The sequence below is a fragment of the Ruditapes philippinarum genome, unplaced genomic scaffold (genome assembly GCF_026571515.1).
Source record: "Ruditapes philippinarum isolate M1 unplaced genomic scaffold, ASM2657151v2 ctg21261_1_1_1_1, whole genome shotgun sequence".
Lineage (NCBI taxonomy): Eukaryota > Metazoa > Mollusca > Bivalvia > Venerida > Veneridae > Ruditapes > Ruditapes philippinarum.
The window spans coordinates 1-23,517 of record NW_026862357.1 but is presented as its reverse complement, the minus strand read 5'-3'; the positions used below and the strand labels follow the sequence as shown (position 1 = coordinate 23,517).

Here is a 23,517-nt window from a genome sequence, read left to right as displayed (position 1 = left end):
GGAGCATATTTAAATTTAACCTTATTAATTCTATAAATTTGATTTTAAGAGGTATTATTTTTCACTTACAGTTAAATACTGGTTAATAAAAATATGATTACAATAAATGAAAAAAACATTTTAATTTTAAGCTTCAACATGATAATCACCTAAAATGTTAAAACTGCTGATTTTAAAATTTACTTATTTATATTCATGAATAGGCCATATACATATTTTCCCAATTTTTTTTTTCATACAGCAGCGTAACAATGGATGCCCCCCCACTTGATATACAATTATCCAATAAACCATTCAGGTGTCACCTTCCCTGGCCAGCCTGGTCATATGGTCTAGTGCACTAGAAGTGCACTTCTAGTGCACTTCTAGTTCAGCTCTAGTGCACTAGAAGTGCACAAGGGTGGGAAGTTTAGTGTGAACTCAACTGTAGTATTTCAGCCAAGTAGTTCCTTCTTTCTGTTCACACATGAAAATTGTTAACTGATTGACAGACTGACAACAAGGTGCATAACATACATGTATTATACTTCAATTTTTTTCCATATCATTTTTTTTATCATAATAACACAATAACTTGAACTGGTGACTGGAGTACATCAAGATACTACTAGTAAGTGTAGCACTAACTTGTCATGCCAGATGACCGATGTCCAGTAATCACATTATTGTAGACTGATAATTGAGGAAGCTAAAAGAATCTAAACTCTGGTGGAATTGATATGATAACTGATAATTTAATTCCCAATGTCACATTGGCAACATCTTAGTGAGTGCTTATTATAAAGAGTATGGTATTGAAATACCAGGTAGGTCAAATAGCCCAAGTTAATTGATGTCAAGTCATGGTCTCACATTTTTTCATTTCATAAATATTTTAGGACTCCCAGTCTTATTTTTAACTTAAGAGTATTTATATTTCTTATTAATAATAATAATAAAAATATTATTCTGTTATACATTATGAATTGCTGTTTGACGTGATTTTATACATACCATTAAGGACTCGGCCCGGTGAATTTTCGTACTATTAGTTCTATAGTAAATCAGTCAAATTTGAGGTTTAATTCTGGATTCCAATGTTCTTGATGAATTATATACTGTCTTCAACTTTAAACATTAACACTATCTAAGTCAAATGATGCCCAAAATATAATAGGTTAGCCATCTACATTTTTCAGAAATCTTCATTCTGTTGTAACACTGTTTAAATTCACCACTTTAAAAACTCCTGACAGCTGGTGGGTAGTACATCTTTAATCCTTCCACCAACAAATGAGTTCCTGGGGAATACACAAAAAAACAACTTTTAAAGTCATCATATAACACACAAAAACTACACACATGCAATAAATACACTTTAATTATGAACAATCTAACTAGAGATGACTTAAATTGGGCCATTTCATAATTTTAAAGAACTACTTTCTAGACTACAATGGGCTGGGTCTAATTCCGTACCGGGTTGAGACCTTAAGCAAATGAAGACAACAATAATATCAACGACCCGAAACCGGAAAATATTAATTAGAAATTTGCTTAAAAGTGACAATGTACAGATCATATGTAAATTTATTGGTAAATGTTAACACGGATGCGTTTTTATTTCATTGAGTGACATGCAATAAGAAAGATGTGAAATGTCTACCTGTTTCACACATAAAACAATAACACTAAAACATCCACGTTTATAATGTTCACAGATGGACACCCACTTCTTGACCTGATGATAAGATCCTATAAATAATCATCTCATGCCCATCTCTACTTTCGTTTTCGATTTTTTTTGGGATAAGTTATTAAAATTCTGCTATTCACTCCTCTTCGAGTCCTAAGGAAATTTTAAAATTGTAACCTAAAACTTATTTCATATCATATAAACTGAAAATGCATTTCAATATAGATCTAAATAACTACAGATAAGTGTTAAATAAAATCACAAAAATAAAAAATGCTCCCTGATCGCAACTTTTAACTTCCGGTTCCGCCACGCGAAAAGAAAATGGGAAAAGTTAAAAAAGCAAAAATGACCCGACCTGGTGGGCTTTCTCTTGCAGATCAGGTATTGGATGACAACAATGTAAAACAATCTAGCAGAACAAAGATCAGAAGAAAGGAAGAAAAAGATGACGAGGTATCATCATCAAATATATCTGAATTTTATGTGTTTTCGCGATGTATGTGACTATTAGTAGGTATAAGAAAGTCGTGTTTTCACACACTAGAATAAGGCAATTATATCCTCATAATCAGTTTTTGACACAATTTACAATACGTAACACTATATGTTTTTTTATTTAATAAATTGGCATTGCCCAAATTATTTTTCTCTTAGTAATAAACAAAGTTTTTCACTTGATGATAATACACCGAGTGGCAGTTTCCGAATTAGCAGACAACAGGCCATTCTTAATATGAAATAAGGTGCTACCTATGTCGTGGAAAGCTCTTATGAATTATGGTTTTAGCATAACATGTTAAGTGTACTTGTAAACCATATCTTTCTCCGTAAACAAAACGAATAAATTGGTAGTGTTCAACCTATCATCCCAGCGCTCGTTATAATCCGAAAATCCTGGAAGGTAAAGGAGGACAACAGCGCATGCGTCTGCATTTGGAAAATCCTGTCCACCATTTTTGTTAAACACTGATCACAAACGTTATTTTTTAATGCGCTTTTTTATCTAAAAGGATATTTTATAATTATAATCGTTACAATATAATTATAGTTCTTATCAATGAAAATACATGTTTATTTTCTGATTTTGAACATCATTCTTTTACCGGGAGTGTGTTTTAGCAAGCGTCTGAAGCAATGAAGAGCGCTGCAGCGTCGCAGGGCCTTAGGCCCCGCTCGGACTCTCCGTGTATCAGTATTTAATAGGCAAAGATAAGGCCTTAAAAACTTTTGTTCTGGTCACCCAACAATACCTGGAAAAATACATCCGACCCTACCGTTTTTTTAAAGCTTAAAAATATATCCATTTACGTCGTATCAAAGGTACACATTATAATTTTGAATAAAGTGTTGAATTCCTATAGCTGCCCTAATTGTCTGAAAGGACAGTTTTGGCAACTGATACATATATTGAGTTATGGACATGGTAATGTGTGACAAATCTTAATCTGTTTTTTTTTAGTTTAATCTGTTCTTGTGTTAATGCCAATAAAAAATCAAAAACTATTACATATTAGAGCTGAAATATATACCAATTATTTCTATTCATTTTTTCTACATGCATTTAACAGGAGGGGGCTATGTTATACACCTGTCTCCGCCGCCTTCTAAATCAAGCGCGTACGAACTGTGTTCTATGGTAGCAGCGACATCTGGCGTTAAAACTACTTCCGGTGATGAAATCAACTTCGGGCTATTTGGTAGCATCAAAGTACGGCGGGATAAACTGAAAGACGTAGCTGCCGGGTCGCCAATAATCGTGAATAACGAATGTGACGACGAAATGAAGTAATTGAATGTTCAACCCTTAATAACTTTTTTTTTTGTTTGCTGTATTAAAATAAGATTTATTTCAGATTTCTTTCAAACTTCTGTACACTTATATTGATATGTTACCGTCTTGAAATAAAGATTTTATAATAAGTATAACTCGTCATACATAATTTAATCGTTAGAAATTAGTTTTCACTGAGGAAATCCTCAATTCTCTTTATCTTTTATAGTTCGTTTGACTTCAGATATAAAAATGATTTATAAGAACTACTGATTTTACTTTCATATATAGACCATATCCAAGAGAAACAATAGTCAAACGTGCAGAATCCAAACTAGGATCGAATGACTACAACGTGTTAAAATGGAATTGTGAACACTTTGCCACGTGGTGCCGATACGGAAAAGCCGTCTCAAAGCAGGTAAACAATTTATAAAATTATGTATTTTACAGCGATTTTAAGGTGACACTTGCAGTAGTATCTTGTGGCCAAAACTTATTATTTTGAGGTCACAAAAATTTATTTTGTTACCACAATTTATTATTATATTGATGCCTCAAAGTATTATCTTCTGGCCATAACTTGTGATCATGAGCCCTCAAGATATTATCTTGTGTCCGCAACTTATTATCTTGAGGACACGAGATATTATCTTGTTGTCACAATTTATCATTATATTTATGCCTCAAAGTATTATCTTACGGCCATAACTTATTATCTTGAGGCTACGAGATAGAATCTTGTTGCCACAACTTATCATTATATTGATGCCTCAAAATATTATCTTGTGGCCATAACTTATTATCTTGAGCTCTCAAAATATTATCTTGTGTCCACAACTTATTGTTTTGAGGCCTCAAAATATGATTTTGTGTCCACAACTTATTATCTTGAGGCATCAAGATTATATCTTGTGGCCACAACTTTTAATCTTGTGGTCACAACTTATTTTTATCAGTATTACCACGAGATATTATCTTGAGGTCATAAAATAGTAAGTTGTGGCCGCGAGATAATATGTTGTGACCACGAGATAATATCTTGAGAACACTAATAATAAACTGTGGCTACAAGATAATAAGTTGTGGCCACGATATAATATCTTAATGCCTCAAGATAGTAAGTTGTGGCCACGAGATAAAATACTACTACAAACAAATGTCACCTCTATGCCGCCGTATGTCTCTCTTACAAAATGTCTTAAGATAAAGCGATCATTAATCGTTGGTTAAAATAAGTCGTGGCCTCAAGATAATAAGTTGTCGCCACAAGATTACAAGTCACGGCCTCAAAATAATAAGTTGTGGCTACGAGATAATAAATCGAGGCCAAAAGATAATAACTTGTGGCCAAAAGAAAATAAGTTCTGGCCACAACATAATATCTTGAGGTCACAATCAAGTAAGTTGTGGTCACAAGATAAAAAAAACGTACTAGTAAAGCTTTAGATGTGGCCTCTATGCCAACTTAGGTAGTGGCACTGGTAGTCGTAGTCTTAGATATTTAATAACCTGAATTTTGTTCTCTTTAGGTACCATTCAGCAAAGGATTATCAAGAGATGCCTACGTAGTACAATTACACGGTGTTGAAGTTGTGCCACATGGGACACTCCCGGATGACGTCATTACGATTGGACACCACCCTCATTTCGGAATATTTCCTGTGCCAATATTTGGTGCAATATTATTACCTTTTGAGGCAGCTCTCGATACTTTGCACGAGCTGTTTAGAAAATAACGAAATGAACATTTGATAAAGTACATACGTGTCATGTTCTTTCTGTATTATCGAACTGCATGGTTAATTGGCCGGTAGATAAAGTCTGTGTGCCATACAAAGGGGACAAGCCGTACAATTGACAACTGTTTCATTATTGATATTCTGATGTGTATTTACATATGAGTACTTCAAGGCACCGGGAAAATATCATGACTATTAAAGGAACCCCACCGGAGTCTAAAAGGCAAAAAAACCATAATATTTGAATTTCTTATTTAGATCAGCTGAAGTTGATGAACAAAACAAAATGCAAAGATATTGAGAAAAAATATTCACGGTTAAGGAAAACGGTGAATTATCTGGAATTTTGTACACAAAACTTTCATCAAGTGGAACAATAATCTCGTAAAATCATTCCCGGTCCTATAACATGTATAAAATACTTACAAAAGTTAAGTTAAAAATTGTATGTTTGTGCTATTCTTAATGTATGTTAGTGTTTATTTAGTGAAATTTGAGTCCCAAAAGAACTGACCGATAGGGAACGACCGTGGATTTTTAATTGTTAAAATTTCACTTAATAAAAACTAACTGATTTAGTGTTTTAAACTAGTTTGGCCCCTATTGAACGCCTCCAGCCTTTAGAAAGTTGTTTCAAATACAATAGGTGGAGTGAAATATATCCTAAACAATGTGACAAGAGTCTGAGCGAACTTAATTCTTAATATGCCTAATTGTGTGCATAAATTGACTTATGTTAAGCCTATTTGTGACATAATTATGCTAGCTGTTTTTTGGTGTGTTTTTTGGTGTCTGTATTTTCTCTAGACTGTACTGGACGAAAATGATAAAGGGTCAGAAACTGCTAGGAAACCAGTTGCCATTGTGAAAGTGTGGCTGTCTTATTCGATATCTTGAAGTGCTAAAAACGGCTCCAGGCATAGCTTGCACTAATCTCGTCAAAACACAGCTTAAACACTGCTTTCATATAGCATGTTTATCTTTGTAGAGACCACAAGAAAATATTACATTAAAAAATATCCAACGCTTTGGCATTGTAGTTTCTAAGATGAGTAGAGAATCATAATAGAACAACAGATTTGCATCAAAATAGATACATGTAGCAAAGAAAAAACAGAATAAAATCAAAATAATTATTAAGTTTTATTACTTTTGATATGCATTATAAGGCTGTGAGCAGAAGCAAATTTCCTGACAAAAATTTAGTATGAAAATGGCAAAAGGACACCTCAGTAACACATGAAGAAAAATGTTATATGATGTGATTGATGTACATATAAAAAATGTACATGTAATGGTAACGTAATGTACCAGTTATAATAAAATTATGTTCCTTTTAAAAGAAACATGTGCAATATCATTTTATATAATTAGTTAAAATAATATTATGTTCTGTTCTATATTGTTACACAACCCGTATCTTTCCCTTTTGAACAAAGGACCGAAAGTGTGTTTTATCAAGCAATAAAATCATTGTTGACGTTCTAGACTTGTGACATAATCATTGAAAATGTGACGCCCTGAAAATCAGTCTTGGACAATTTAGCTTAAAGGCCCATTTTACCCCAGAAATGCTCTCAAAATCATATTATTTTCTATGTATTCTTTTATAGTTTCCAACAAGTTACTCAATGACCAACTATCTGAACTGTCTTCTTCTACTATCGCTTTTTGGCAATCTATAGTGATTCAAAATTTTGTATGAAAGTCAAAATACTGTTTCGCTTAAATTTTGCTGCGTTTACATGATTTATAACACATTCCTTTACATTTGTCAATATTCTAAACTAATGTTTGACCTTTCTGAAAAATAAAATATTTATTCATTTCTGAGGCACAATGTGCCTTTAATATCAGGTATGGCAGCATTTATTTGTTGTTGTGTTAGAATTGATATAATATATCCCAAGCAGTGATTTTATCGCTGAATAAAATCACTGTTTTTTCATTCGAATGCGCAGCTAAGCCCTCGTTATATATAATTCCTCACACAGTGATTTTATTCAGCGATAAAATAAATCAACATCACTTTTAATGTAAATATTTTGTGACATTATATATCATCACTCCAAGGATAGTTTCAAACAGATAAGCTGTTACTTTTTTATCAAGTTTTCTCTCTCCTCAATACCTGAGATCCTTAGAAACGGAAGTGATTTCAATTATATATGTAACATTCTATATACATCACAAATTTGCCTTTTGATTTTAATTTTCAGCACATCAATTTCTTTAAATCTGTTACCCTCTAGTAAATCAATAATCTCCATTTTTATAATTTAAATTAAACTTTGTATCTAGTCATATCAATCAATCAATCAATCAACATTTAATCAATCAATCATAACTTCAAATGACTTTTAGATAATAGATATTGTATCTAGTCATATCAATCAATCAATCAAACAACATCGTTAATTGTTTATTGTGAATGCTCATCTGATAAGGACAAATCTGGTAAGGAGTCTGCTGTGGCATTCCATATACACACACGTCCATCTTTACTCCCGCCACCTGAGATCATATACCTGCAACAATAACATAAAACAAAATATAACTATGAACATTACTGGATATATATCTGACAATATCGGAATATATTTCTGACAATATCGGAATATATTTCTGACAATATCAGAATATATCTCTGACAATATCGGAATATATTTCTGACAATATCGGAATATATTTCGGACAATATCGGAATATATATCTGACAATATCGGAATATATGTCTGACAATATCGGAATATATTTCGGACAAAATCGGAATATATCTCTGACAATATCGGAATATATTTCAGACAATATCTGAATATATTTTGGACAATATGGGAATACACCAGAAATATCTCCGCAAAACAATTGGATTCACCCATATTCTACTGCTTTGTCAGTTTACTGAAAGACAGCTTGACAGCCAGGACGGACAGACAGATAAAGGCTAATCTATATGGGCATAACAACATTCCGGCTTTACTGGGGAAGACCTCAGGTGCCTTTTAGTGCATTATTTCAGACAGAAACAGACACCTGAGCAGAATCACCAACATTCTGTAAGCTAGCTGGATAGATAGATATAATAATTATAGAAATAATTACAAAATACTTAATATATATTGAGTATATAATTATACAGAAATAATAACAAAATATTTATAATGTCCAAACAAACAAAAATACTAATACACACAGATAAACAGTTTCCAAACTAGCAGACAACAGGCTATTCTTATCAGAAGTTTATGTCTACAATTATCAAATTATACTGAATCAATAACAAAATGACTTATATTAAAATTAATGGTCATATAATTACATGTATATAGAAATTAATAACAAAAAACTTGGTATCAAATTATCATTTAGTAAATGTTTAGAAAACAACTCAATACAGAATGTAAAATGGCATCGCAAGCAATGTTAAAATTAATGTCTTCACAAGCAATGTAAAATATTAAAACTCTGAAATTGTTATATAAATTAAACACTTCATATTAAATGCTGTTAAAGCGACCTTCAGCTTTTTAAAGGTAAGATATGTTATTTTTAGATGTTTTTTTTTTAGATTTATTGTTTCAGATAATATTGTCAAATCAAAAGAATTCAGATGGAAAATCAAAATTCGCGGACGATAAAATACATAAACAATAAGAAAACCCATTGATACTAAATCTAATCTACCGGTCCGTTCTCTATATTAGTAAAGTGGACGATTATAAGTTTCCGGATCTTCTACTTTTAGAGATGAATGTCACTGACACCTTATAAATAGCTTTTAGGACCCTGTTTTGAAGAAGGCTTAACAGTGATATGATACAACACAAAATTGTGTTTCCAACAGAAAATAAAAGCTGAAGGCCGTTTTAAAGCTTTAAAAGCCTCAAATGTTTTATTCACTTAAGCATTTTTAGATAAGCTGGACCATTCAAACAACTTCTTACAACTGATCACTATGGTCACAGAATCTACCTGCACACATAGATCAGTTGGCAAGTCTGATAATTTTCTACGGTGGACTGGTCGCTTTTCAGTCTGTTGTAAGTCATATTTTTAAATGTTTCCTAAAAAAATAAGCTTTGTCCATTTTTTTAATAAAGACTAGTCCCTTAAAGATATTTAGCATGGCAAAGTTTAATTTTGTTTTTGTTCAATTATAATTGGTTTTTTATATTACAGATACAATAAGTATCTTGTACAACTGCAATTAAAGTAATCAAAGCTACTGATCTATATACAGATCAAGGAAATAGAGTATATTGAATGAGTGTAAGTTCAATAGATCAAATGAATTTATTGAACAAGTTGAAGGAAATTATATTATGCTAGCCTCTGGCGAGCATATTCAACGATTCCAATTAATTCAGTAATGAACCTACATGGAAATAATATTCTATTTCTCACATACCCAAAATAAAGACTGTTTAAAGTGCAGAAGCATCATTTTTCATTGGCACGTCTATAGAATAATGCTTACATTTAGCATGTCTTTATGTAAATGGTGTTGATACCATTTTTACGGAGATGCAAAATCGACAGGGGTATGTGATAAAAGAATTAAATACTGTCCAAAAACATACTTCATTAATGATATACTGTAACACTAGCTGCTAAGGATATAAAGGGAAAGGATAGGGATTCAAATACTAGCAGGTTCATAATACAAGCCTGTAAGATTGCTGGAAACAATTTCAATCATAATTACTATATAATTAATGATAATGTGATTTTGTGGTTGCTGATTCCTTCCATGATTCTAACCAGTGTTGCTGATTTTGTTTTGATGAGTTTGCAAATCGTAGAATTCTATTTTTAACGTATTTTAATATCAAAATACAAAAAAACACTAATTTCTCATTAGTAAAGGACCTCAGGTCTGATATTATACTGGCAGCAAAGGTTATGACATGTTGCAATTAGATCAGAATATCTGTGGCGAGGGGAACCATTGGTGGGTTCCCGAGGGACATATACTCTGATCAACACTGCAAACATAATTATGTCAGAAATTTTTTCTTGCAAATTCTACCATATTCCATTATATTTCAAACTCTTTACCTTAATAAAATTAGATTATTTACAATCACTCATTTTTTATCGCTATGTACTAAATTCGGATTATGAACGGTTACAAATTATTGAATACCAAATATTGTGATAAATAACATTATGGAAATGATTATTATGATATCGGCCAGATTGTTAGATTTTTTTTGGCGGGAAAGCATTACAGTAAGACTAAGCTAAAATGCAATGGAGAAATTTAGCATTGCCAGAGGATCACACCCATCAACCCCTGTATAAAAAATACAATGCACTCTCTATTGTGTTAATTGGCAGGCCAAGCATGACTGTGGACACTGCGACAGGTGGTTAACGGCAGCAATTACAGGAAAGGCAACGGAATAATTTGGAACATGTGTGCTTTTTGATGTATAAGTGTTGTATAAAAACTTGCGAAGATTATACTAAACATAATGATGTTATACGGTATAAAAGTATTTTCACTTCAACAGGTAATTATAGAAATATTCTTAGTTACCTTACAGTATTATTTACATTTCCTTGCCTGTTAAATATAAAGACAGATAAAGAATTTTCTAAAAAAAAAAAATCTGTTTTTGTCTTAAAATCTAAATTATTAGATTCATATTTTAGAATCATGCAATTCCAATAGATGCTCCATGAAGCTGCTCTGACAAAATTAAAGGGACTCCACTCCATGTTTTTTTGACATGGCAGGACTGAAAACATTTTTTAGAGAAATATGTTCCATTTGATGTAGGTCTAGACCAGTAACTTGTGTGCAAAATTTCAGATCTAGCGCTCACTCAGTTTTTCCAGAAAATACATTCTGATTGTGAAAAATGATCAAAAATTGAAAAGCATTGCAATGCTTTTCACTCAATCAGCCAACAAAAGTACAAAAATCTGATTTCTTTCCAAGTATATTTCTTTATTTTCTCTCTTTTAAGTGTTAAGGAGCTGATCTACAAATGTAAGAAATTAAAATTTTATGCTATTAGTCTTTTGGACCTCTGTGGAGTTCCTTTAAGATATGGCTTTACAATGAATATCTATTTTATGGCTTTACAATGAATATCTATTTTATGGCTTTACAATGAATATCTATTTAATGGCCTAAGTGAAATTGTCTCAACTGACATAAAACCCAAGAATATAAGTCCAATACATGGATGGTACCAATATAACAAATATTTATATTAAGATAATACTTCACACCTTATAAAATATTACCATTGAACTCTAAGTATTTCAACAATGTGATGTTCAAACAGAAATAATTATCTAATCCATTCTTGTCTGCAATCAATTCTAAGCCTTGTTTTAATTTTCATAGTCCGAAATATTTATTTTAAATGCACATCATACTGTATCTAGCCACATTTCCATTTTCAGGATCAAAACTTTTGTATTAATTCCTATATTGTACTTAAAGTAGCAAAGTTCTGTCAAAAAGTGTGAAATAAAAAGGTCATTATACTTTGTGGAGAACAGTATTCAGATTCTACTGGACCCACACACTGGTGCAAAACCTTTATCAGACTAGGCTAGTGCCCGTCCAATATAGTTTTGACAGCTGTGTACTTTAGCCAATAAAATTCAATATTGTACTTAACAATGTGTAAATACATGTACCTTACATTATTGATTAGTCATTATTTGAGAACCACCAATATGGTGGCTTGCATACAATAATTCATCACCTTAGTACAGTAAGCTGGTTAAGTTCTTCTAAATTGAATAGGAGTTAATCACGTTATTGCACTAAAGTGACAATTATTGCTCATTGGGGTCAAATATTCCTAAATGGAATAGTGAAATGAAACAGTAATCACTAATGGAATTGACAGAGAACAGACAAGCTAAATATATGCTCCACTTAAAAATTTCAGAAAGCCGAAAACACAGGTCTGCAATAATAAAAGACGTGCTTTTATTTCATGCTTTCCAGTGTTTTATTGTAATATAGCAGATGATTATATTCTGATAAACCACTAGTGAAATTTATAAAATATAATTTTCACTGTAGCCGGACTATATCTGAATGCAGATGAAAAGAAAATCATAACTAAATGGAATAACAGGCAAAAATAAATGCCGTCGTACGTAAATTTTGCTTCTTTAGGAAAAGTAAGTCGAACTCACCATAAATCATGTTAAAAATGTAACAAAATTAGAGAAATTTAACAGAACTAGATTTCAAAACTGATGATGTGACGTCATGATATGATGACGTCACAAAGGAGAATGCGCCACGTTACGCGGCAAAATCAGTAAAAAATACTTAAATCACTTAAAAAACATGAAATAAATACAAAATTTATTTGTTTTACATATAAGATTGAAATATATTTCATTCGTGAGCACCAGCTATTATATTTTCACTCGTGGCTACGCCACTCGTGAAAATATTGCATCTGGTGTTCACTCAGTGAAATTATATTTCAATCTTACATGCAAAACAAACAAATATCCTCTATATAAACATGATCCATTTTCCTTTATTCTTGAAAAAATGTTCAAATACTGGTACATGGTGTATTTGTTTCCAAGGCTGGTTATTATTACAACATGTTAAGAGATAAACCATGCAAGTTGTTATTTTCTGTATACAATACATCTTAGTGGAGTAACATGTTAACTCCTTATATAATTTAAAGGGAGTTAACCCTTTACTGCACTAACAATACAATATATTATTAATATATGTATATATATCATTACCTATCTCTAATATCACATAAGACTCTCACAGCATCATCATGACCTACTAACTGTTTCCAAAGCCGTCTGTTGTTGACAGAATATATATAGATCATACCCTCCTTGGTTCCGGTCCAGATCTACAAAAGTCATATAATATACATGTACAGTAACCAATCATTTTACAGAAAATGTGCCTAAAAGGGGCATAACTCAATTAACAATAATGAGTTGATTGCAGAGAAAATTGAACCTAATCTGTGTTTTGATATACCATTCTAACATGCCAAATATAAACACAATCACTAATATCATTCAAAATTACATTGCTGCAACAAAACTGTCTACAGACACACACACACATATGGATGGAAGCTTGCAATTACAACTGTCCATGAACATGCTCAATCAAACCAAGCCTTTTTCAGTTTTGCAGTGTTGGATTTTCTTAATGGTATCAGTTTTTCTCTATTTTAACTAAGTTTTACGCTGACGCAAGAGGGAGTAGGATAGCTCCAGTATTTTTCGAGCTAAATCATGTTAGTTTTTATGTCAACTTCAAGACATTTTTGGTCTAATTTTGGCAATTTGTGCCACTTTAATTACTTTTCTGGGTACCTAACCAGTAATTACCAATTTCGGGATAGGTGACTGACTACTTATGCCATATGATTTTTGAATGGCATGACGACTAGAATCAATGTGTAAGATCAGCTGTCAATGATAAATTTACCTCTTGCCAGAGATTCAAAGCAGCAACCACTGGGTTACAAATCCTATGCCCTCCCTTTACAGCTAGGTGGTTAGATAAAATAAAAAACATACAAAAAAAACAAAACAAAAAAACAATTGGTAATTAATTTTTAAAGCAGCATGCCTCCAGATTAATGTTTGTTTTCATGAAAATTTTGAAATTGTATAATTACCAAAAGGAAGCAATTTACAAATTATCAATGGCACTTGCATCCCACATTAATTACAAAAAGAGGTCAAAATATGCAAAATTTCCCCTTACTGCATTAGTAACGCAGTAGAAATATAGTTACACATAATGGAAAATTAACCATCAACCACTCATAACATGTAAATTATTACTCGAATCTTGAATTTTTTTACTTTTCCTAAACTCTTAGTACATTTATCTTAAGTTTAAATTTATTGAAATATTTTCGCTCATCTGGAGGCATGCTGCTTTAAACAACGAATAAGAAATAAACGTACCCTGCCATCCACTTCCTTCATGCTGTTTATACCACGGCAATTACTACTGATAGATATTGAATGTTTAACCTCGCCTGTAGAATAATCCACTATGTAGATCTTCCCACCTCTCCTTGCACCAACCCATACCTTCAAGTATACAATCATCATATGTAGGTTTACAATAACAAATACTGATATGCAAACATCAACATCATACATGTGAACTCTCCCACTTTCTGCAGCCATATTTTCAAAGATTTTTCTTAAAATAATGGATATTTTCACAAATTAAAGAAATCTCCTTCTTTTTGATATCAGAACTGTCTTCTTTGTTTATTGCAAATTCTAAAATCACCCTCTTTTTGAAGAAAAATCTCCATGATTTTTATGGGTTTTTTTTGGTTGTCAAACTAACACAGTATAGGTCATATGGCCACTTTCCAGCATTACTGGTCGAGGAAGACCTCAGGTGCTCTTCCATGCTTTTTTCAAGCATGAATGGGCATCTGAGTAAGAATCACTCTCGTTCCTTAAGCTAGCTGGATAGCTTCCTCACATGAAAAAATCCAAAGTCCCTTGTAGGGATTCGAACCCACAGCAGTGAGGGTCAAATAGTTTAAAGTCAACGGCCTAAACCACTTGGCCAGGGACGCCTCACAGCAACATGTGCTTTTGTCTTTGTTTATTACATGTTTTAAAGGTATAAAGCTATCTTTAATGAAATATTTTTATAAAACGTGAAATCATAATAATATTATCACTTCCAAAAACATATGGATGTTTCTTAAAACAGTTGTTACATAGAATGCCTCTGTGATTTAACACACATGAATATTGTACGTAAACAAAAAAAAAATTTCAGGAACAAATATTATGCAGCTATTTTATGTAGGGTTTCAACCATTCAGCAATAATTTTGTGCATGAGCCATTTACCTTTAAGGAATATTAATATAACTTTATAAAAACTGCACATTTGTAACATAGCTTTTCACTGGATAAATAATCATGATGTTTATATAATCTGTATAATTTATGTGTCTACATTATTTTATGAAGTAATTTTTGTTTTTCCTTCAGTAAAGTAATTCTGCTATATCTTAAATCTATTATAAGATGTCTTTTTGTTTGTTTGTTTCATTTAACGCCTTTTCCAACAGTATTTCAGTCATATAGGCGGGTAGTTTCCTAACCATTGTTCCTGGAGAGTTACACCAGTACTAGACTACCTTCCTCCACGCTAAACTACCAAAGCATCTCCCGGGGATCGAACCCACGCCAGAGAGGTAACTGGATTAGAAGTCGTTGACTCTAACCCCTCGACCACAGGGGTGGTTATATGTAAGATGTCTAACAGGTAATATAATGACTCAGGTTATATATGCAAACAAACGTTTATATAGGGCTAACAATCTTGTCAAAAATCTTTATAACTAATATGATAGTTATACTCTGTAACACCAGTAAACTTTACCCGCTGTAAATCTTTATAACCGAAAAAAAGGAAAATTACAATGAAAAAGTTACCTCTCCATTCCTTGCAACGGTGAAGCTATCAATTTCTATTACAGTGTCTTTTTCCTTGATCTCAACAGTTTTAAGTACAGTACCTTCTAGATCACATATAATTATAATATTCCAACTTCCTAAAATAAAACAATAGTTTTTCTAAATAATAAATGTTAAAAAATATCTGCAAATGTATCTAAATTCAAAATTTCACAACTACCATGTTTAAAGCTTGAATTCTGCTTGAGCCAATGTTAGTGGGCATGAATGATAGCTTGCACTTTGCAGCATTGTTCATGAACAGGCTTAATTAAAACTAGCCTGCAACACTTTCAATTCTGCCGTTTTGGACTTTCTATAGGGATTTTTTTAAACTATTTTTCTCACTTCAATAGTATTTTCAGTATTAGTTTGGTTTTAAGTGACACCCACACTGAAAAGGTTAAGGCATGTACAATGTATTGTAATTTTCAATCACGTTTTTTTAATCTTCTCAAAAAAACTTTTTCACAGTAACTTTTTTTTGTTGCGTGTTATGTCATACTAACACGGTATAGGTCAGACATAGCCACTTTCCAGATTTACTGAAGGATGAGGACCTAAGGTGCCCTTCCGCGCATTATTTCAATCACGAAAGGGCACCTGAGTAGAACCACCAAAGTACCAAAAGCTAGCTGGATAATTGCTCACATGAAAGAATTCGAAGTCCCTGTCGTGCTTTGAACCCACAGCAGTGTTTGGCAAGTGGTTTGAAGTCAACGACCTTAACCACTCGGCCACAAATGCCTCTTACCAGATGTGTAGTAGATTCTATGTGAGGCAATGTAAACAAGAAAGTTTCAAGGCAAATTTTTCTTACCACAAATAAGTCTATCCTGGTAAATCTTCATCGATCGCAGTGAATTGTTAACAAAATTTTTCAGTTTTATTTTCTCTTTTGCACGACTCAATTTTTGTGTGTTCCATTTGACTATAGTTCCATCAAGACTAGCTGTATATACGAATCTGGAAATGAATATTTTTGTGTAAACAAATTTAAATAATTGTAAATTCAAAATTTTTATCTCTTCAAATTTTTAATTTTTTAGATCTATGTTTTTTTTTTATATATATTAAACACATATACATCTGGTCATAAATCTTTCAGCTGTTTAACAACCCAACGGGCTTTCCTGGATAACTAACCAGTAATTACAAATTTCTCTGCAAAAGACCAACTTCTAACTTCTAAATAAATTGTGAATCAGTGCTCAGAGATAAATAGCAATTGTACTCAATGTCTAAGACCAACTTTTACTTAGAAATTTTGCCTTTACCATTATTCCTTATAAACAGACTCAATTAAAATGAGTCTGCAATTTTCATGTAATTTTGCTGATTTTGATGCTTCTGAGGGATCACTTTTTCCAGATATTTGGATGCTATGCAAAGAAGCAACTCCTGGACCCCTGGGTTACAAATCAAATTATGACCTAATTACCATAAAATTTATGACTTAATCATCATCATAATCACCGTACTAATCATTCATATTCTTATAATGAAGCACAAACAAGAATTAAATTGTATTTCTCTTGAAGATTCATTCTTCTTTTCAAATTTCATTATTCTGTAAAAAAAAAATTCTGACAAACCAAAAAAACACTGCACTCACCTTTTATCATCATATACTATAATATCAGTAACCAAGTCGGAGTTTTCCCGCAAAGTTTTTGTCAGTGTAAGTGAATGAGCATCTAGGATGAAAATTCCATGAGATCCAGCCCATACATGATTGTCGTCTACAGCTGTGAGACACGCCTATTTAAAACAACAATAAACAAGAGGGCCATGATGGCCCTGAAGTCGCTCGCCTGTATATAGGCCCCCGGAGCGGGGCCAGTTTAAACCCCAGGGCTTTTATTTGAACAAACTTGGTAGACACCCATTAGAAGATGTTTCATGCTAAACATCTAAGGTCTAGCTGGTCAAGTTTTTTCTTTATTCATATAGTTAAAAACAATGACACACCAGGGGCAGGGCCAGTTTTGACCCAAGGGCTTTTATTTGAACAATCTTTGTAGACACTTACTAGAAAATGTTTCATGCTTAATATCTAAACTCTAGCTATTCGGGTTTTTTCAAAGAAGATTTTTAAGTTTTTGCTATACACATATAAGGAAAATCAATGTCACCGGGGCAGGGCCAATTTTGACCCCAGGGCTTTTATTTGAACAAACTTTGTAGACACTCACTAGAAGATGCTTCATGCTAAATATCTAAACGCTAGCTATTTGAGTTTTTTCAAAGAAGATTTTTTAAGATTTTGTTATACACATATAAGGAAAATGAATGACCCCCGGAGCGGGGCCAATTTTGACCCCAGGGCTTTTATTATAACAAACTTGGTAGACACTCACTAGAAGATGTTTCAAGCTTAGTATCTAAACTCTAGCTATTTGTTTTTTTCAAAGAAGATTTTTTAAGCTTTTGCTATACACATATAAGAAAAATCAATGACCCCCTGGGCAGGGCCAATTTTGACCCCAGGGCTCTTATTTGAACAAACTTGGTAGACATCCATTAGAACATGTTTCATGCTAAATATCCTAGCTCTAGCTTTTTGGGTTCTTTAAAAGAAGATTTTTTAAGTTTTTACTTATTATATGCAAATAGGGCAAATCAATGACCCCCTGGGGCGGGGCCAATTTTGACCCCAGGGCTTTTATTTGAACAAACTTGGTAGACACCCATTAGAGGATGTTTCATGCTAAATATCTTAGCTCTAGGTCTTTGGGTTCTTTACAAGAATATTTTTTAAGTTTTTACTATATGCATATAGGGAAAATCAATGATCCCCTGGGGCGGGGCCAATTTTGATCCTAGGGCTTTTATTTGAACAAACTTGGTAGACACTCATTGGAGGATGTTTCATGCTAAATATCTTAGCTCTAGGTCTTTAGGTTCTTTACAAGAAGATATTTAAGTTTTTGCTATACACATATAAGAAAAATCAATGACCCCTGGGGCGGGGCCAATTTTGACCCCAGGGCTTTTATTTGAACAAACTTGGTAGACATCCATTAGAACATGTTTCATGCTAAATATCTTAGCTCTAGCTCTTTGTGTTCTTTAAAAGAAGATTTTTTAAGTTTTAAATATATGCATATAGGGAAAATCAATGACCCCCTGGGGCGGGGCCAATTTTGACACCAGGGCTTTTATTTGAACAAACTTGGTAGACACCCATTAGAGGTTGTTTCATGCTAAATATCTTAGCTATAGGTCTTTGGGTTCTTTTAAAGAAGATTTTTTAAGGTTTTACTATATGCAAATAGGGAAAATCAATGACCCCCTGGGACGGGGCCAATTTTGACCCCAGGGCTTTTATTTGAACAAACTTGGTAGACACTCACTAGAAGATGTTTCATGCCAAATATCTAAGCTCGAGCTCTTTGGATTTTTTGGAAGAAGATATTTGAAGTTTTTTCTTTTGGTTGCCATGGCAACCAGAGTTCTGCATGCAATTAAATTCTTTGAACAATTTTCAAAGGTGACCACCAAAGGAACATTCATGTGAAGTTTGGATGAAATTGGCTTAGTGATTTATGAGGAGATGTCATTTAAAGTAAAAGTTTACGGACGACGGATGGACGCCGGCCGGACGCCGAATGAAAAGCGATCACAAAAGCTCACCCTGTCACTTTGTGACAGGTGAGCTAAAAACAACAGTCAAAATCACAAAAAATCACAGATTGAAATTATCTTGACATGACTGCAAATTGGATATTACTTCATCTAAAACAGGAGATGTTTGAAATATATGTATGTCACCCTTGGGGCAGAATATCAATAGTGTTAATAAGAGTTTTTATCTGTCAAGATTTGTGCTTTACAACTTAATACATAATCTGGTAGCAATCTGTGCTCAAATTGTATAAAACTGTATCTTGCTAATATATTGACATGCCCTTTGTAAATTCAAAATAGAGTTTATTTTACATGATGTCAAACAATGACGGTTCAATGTAAATGACAGAGATAGGTTCAAATTAAGAATAGTCATCAAAAAATATGTCAGTTGAGTGTTTTACATAAAATTTCTGGCATTCAGAGTAATTTTGTTTCAACCTATATAAGAAAATTGACATCAAACCTGTACAAGCTACTGAATTTCTTAAATGAGCTTGTCCATCTTCCATGTTTAGAACAATCCATTTTCATTCCTAGGAATGCCAAGGTAAGAATTTGAAGTTTCAGCCAACAATATGCAAGGTTGTGCAGGTTGGTCTCGCTTTATAATGGCGGCAAAAATTTGTTATCACTTTAATGGTAAAAATTAAAACTTACCACATTTGATTTATGATCTATAATTATTAAAAAAAACTTACCACATTTGATTTATGATCCTCGATTATTTAATGAAACTTACCACAATTGATTTATGATCCTCGATTATTTCATGAAACTTACCACATTTGATTTATGATCCTCGATTATTTCATGAAACTTACCACATTTGATTTATGATCCACGATTATTTCATGAAACTTACCACATTTGATTTATGATCCACAATTATTTCACTTTCTAATGTCCAAGTGACAGCATTAAAAACTTTGATTCTTCCGTCATTAAAGCCACACCACAGCCTTGGAGATATCTGCTCGTCTAAAAACAAAAGTTTCACACTTTCAATTCTAAACTTTTTACAGAAACAAGTATACGGTAAACTGATCAAATATAACCAGTATTTAAGTGCATGCATTGAATTACAAATGTCGTTCTATTTAAAGCTGTCATTGATTCAGTGCAAAGCATATTGATGATATAGGATGACAAATATCGGCAATACATCAATATATTGATAAATACCCCTAATTTCTTGTATATAATTCACTTTCATACCTGTTTAAATGATTTCAGTAAAATACATGTCCTGTTCATACAAATATGTTGTGTCCTGTTTAAAAGTGTCTTTTGCATGATTTTTTCTGACCATTTTTTGTCATCACTGCTATGAAATGTGTCCATTATTTAACAACAGCTTACTGTTAAAAATGGCTACCTGATTTTGTGTATGTTCTGGGTGAATTTTCTTAATTTATAGACATTTAAATAATCAAAATTAAAAATTTTAATCAAAATTATCTAATTTTTCAAATGTAAATCGATTATTGATCATCAGAAAAATATCAATGATACATCAACATCGTCCCAATTGAAGACAGCTCAAGTTATATATTTAATTTCATGGCAATTTTCTGTGTCAACTAAGACACAACACGCTATTCCAGCTCTTACCTCCACCTGTATAAAGCAATGAGCTGACGGTCCTACTCTCCCTTTCACCAACGTTCACATCGATCTTCCTCTGCAATGCATTCTGGGTATCTTGTGGCAGAAGGTGTTTACCTTCTTTATATAAATTATAGAAGTAACTCATTTTTTCCGCTGCAGCCTCTGTGTTATTATAATGAGTGGTGCATTCCTCTTGTCCGCTGGGAAAAAAAAATCCGTTAAAATCTTCCAATCGTGAAAAAGGCAAATAATTTTGGTTATCTACTACCCTCAAAGTAAATCTCATTAAGATTTGATCATTGTTTTCGCTCTGTTACTATTCGCTGAGAAGCAAATGGTAGTTGCAACGACAGTTAGGATATGATTTTAATGAGATTGCCCCCAAAGCTATCTTTGACAAAAACTCAAAAAAATCTCCTTTCTTTGAGGAAACACAAGAAAATCTATTTTTAACCTTTAAAACGTCTAAGCTACATTGTATAATTACATAAAATATCTTAAGATACAAGGCAAAGTTTTATAAAGGTAGTTTCAAAATGGTAAATAAGTGCACAATGGTAACACAGATAGAATATATATAGGAGAAATGTGCAGTAATATCGTCACCTTAGTGCATTATAACAGGTTAAATTATATTAAATCATATAAGAAGTTAACCTATTGCTGCACTAAGGTGACAATTATGCATCTATTAAAAGATTTAAGGACCCTAAAAATTATATGAAACAAAATTAATTCAGTTAACAACAACAACTACCACCAATGTATCTTGGGCAAAAACTAAAACAAAATCTCCTTCCTTTCAGGAAACATAAGAAAATCTATTTTTAACCTTTAAAATGTCTATGATACATTGTATAATTACATCAAATATATAAGATACCAGGCAAAATTTTATAAAGGCAATACATGTGAACTCTCCCACTTTTAGCAGGAGACTCCCACTTTCAGCAGCCAAGTTTTCAAAGATTTTTCTTAAATTAAGGGGTATTTTCACAAATAAAAGAAATCTCCCTCTTTTTGATTTCAGAACTTTCTTCTTTCTTCATTGCAAAATTTAAAATTTCCGTCTCTTTGAAGAAAAATCTCCCACTTAATCATCGAAAAAAGTTCACATTTCAAAATGGTCCCTTTTCCTAAATGACGCGTAAATAATTCCTTTATACAGAATAACCCTAGGAGCTTGACCCACTGTAGAGTATTTTTATAACAACAGTGTCAATTCTTCTCAAAGTAAGACTTTTCACCAAAACATTGACCCTCTCTAAAGCACAAACCCTCTTAACAACAACCAAAATCTTTGTCTTCCAAAGAGTGTTGCTCTGTCAGGGTTCTACTGTATAATTCTTACACAGCCCACATGTTTTCTTATTGAATAATTAGAGGAACTGAAAATGTGTGTCATTATGCAATAAAATCACAGTTGACATTTTATATTTAGACATGTGACGTAATCATTATGCATGTGACATAACCACTAAAAATGTGATGCACTGAAAATAAGTACAGAAACAAATTAGGCTCAAATTTGCTTAATATCAGGTACGGCAGCATTTATTTGTTGATGTCGTTTTAGAATCGAAATAATATATATCCAAATTGGTGATTTTATCGATTGATAACATCACTGTTATTCATTCAGATGCGCATCATTATATCACTCTTGCTACACCGTTGTGATATAATTCCTCGCATCCGAACTCCAAACAGTGATGTCATTGAGCGATAAAATCACTGTTTGGGATATATTATTTCTTAAATCAATGTACAATATATAGACAATTCTGAATTGATTTATACAACCTTGCAATTATGGCGTCAATGAGAAGTGTGTTTTGTATAGCATGTTGTACCATCATTACGTCCTTCATCGCCTCTGCCACAACTTTCCCCGCCCACATCTCTCTAATTACCATATACCACCAGTTCCGCTCCTCCTTTAAATAAGCTGTAAACGGACTTGTTCCCTTTCCTACATATAATAATTTAAAATAATTATCTTTGCATACAAAATTAACTCCCATCTATTGATTGGAAATCACATGGCAATACAAAGTACATATTTGATAAAGTTAAAGGCCCATCTAGTCCAAAAAATGCTGTCATTTTTATTTCTGAAGGAAAAAAAACAAACAAAAAAAAAATCAGACAAAAACTAGTTACACTTTTCAAAAATTTACTCATTGGCCGTATACAGTAAATGATAACAAGAAGAGGACATGACTGTTAGTTTGCATCTTTGAGAAAAGTTGTTATTCATTTCTTTATTATTTCATGCACAAAATGGAATCTGTGTAATCGGTCATTTACCTTCTGTAAATAGGCTAAACATGGTTTATTTATATTGAAACATTCTCATTTTATTGCTAATCCATTGGTTAGCCAAATACGTAGAGCATTTGACTGTGAATTGTGTGACTAAGGTTTGATTCATGGACAGGGAATGCTACTTTGACGTAGTGACGGATCATGGTCACTCGCACTGATACAGTATCAGTATCCCATACAGATGTTACAAGTTCCTTAGCAAAGATGAAAGCAACCAGTAATGGTTATCTGCTTGACAGGCCGCAGAGGAGCAATACATTGGCTGATGATCTGTGTTCT

The 23,517-nt window shown here is 32.6% G+C and overlaps 2 protein-coding genes across 4 annotated transcripts; one reads left to right on the top strand and one right to left on the bottom strand.

Moving 5' to 3' along the window:
• Positions 1-3,216: 3,216 nt before the first annotated feature.
• On the top strand, positions 3,217-5,769 carry LOC132718810 (phospholipase A and acyltransferase 4-like). The gene is made up of 3 exons (XM_060702543.1): positions 3,217-3,463; positions 3,741-3,870; positions 4,982-5,769. Exons 1-3 carry the CDS (start codon positions 3,234-3,236, stop codon positions 5,186-5,188), a joined length of 567 nt encoding a protein of 188 aa, XP_060558526.1. The 5' UTR covers positions 3,217-3,233; the 3' UTR covers positions 5,189-5,769.
• Positions 5,770-7,073: 1,304 nt separating this feature from the next.
• On the bottom strand, positions 7,074-22,882 carry LOC132718809 (DENN domain-containing protein 3-like; the record flags this gene model as incomplete). Of its 3 annotated transcripts, none has more annotated exon segments than XM_060702540.1 (10): positions 7,074-7,719; positions 10,734-10,760; positions 12,941-13,059; positions 14,141-14,269; positions 15,649-15,767; positions 16,490-16,635; positions 17,285-17,430; positions 20,165-20,280; positions 20,914-21,110; positions 22,714-22,882. In XM_060702540.1, coding segments are annotated over 10 exon segments (1,274 nt in total), but the record flags the coding sequence as incomplete, so codon positions are not given.
• Positions 22,883-23,517: the final 635 nt, after the last annotated feature.

What these genes read in the sequence shown, in the direction of transcription:
- LOC132718810 (XM_060702543.1), top strand. Translation starts at nt 3,234, where the DNA reads ATGCATTTAACAGGAGGGGGCTATGTTATACACCTGTCTCCGCCGCCT. An exon ending in GAATGTGACGACGAAATGAA is followed by an intron (nt 3,464 to 3,740) that starts GTAATTGAATGT and finishes TTTCATATATAG; the next exon opens with ACCATATCCAAGAGAAACAA. An exon ending in GAAAAGCCGTCTCAAAGCAG is followed by an intron (nt 3,871 to 4,981) that starts GTAAACAATTTA and finishes TGTTCTCTTTAG; the next exon opens with GTACCATTCAGCAAAGGATT.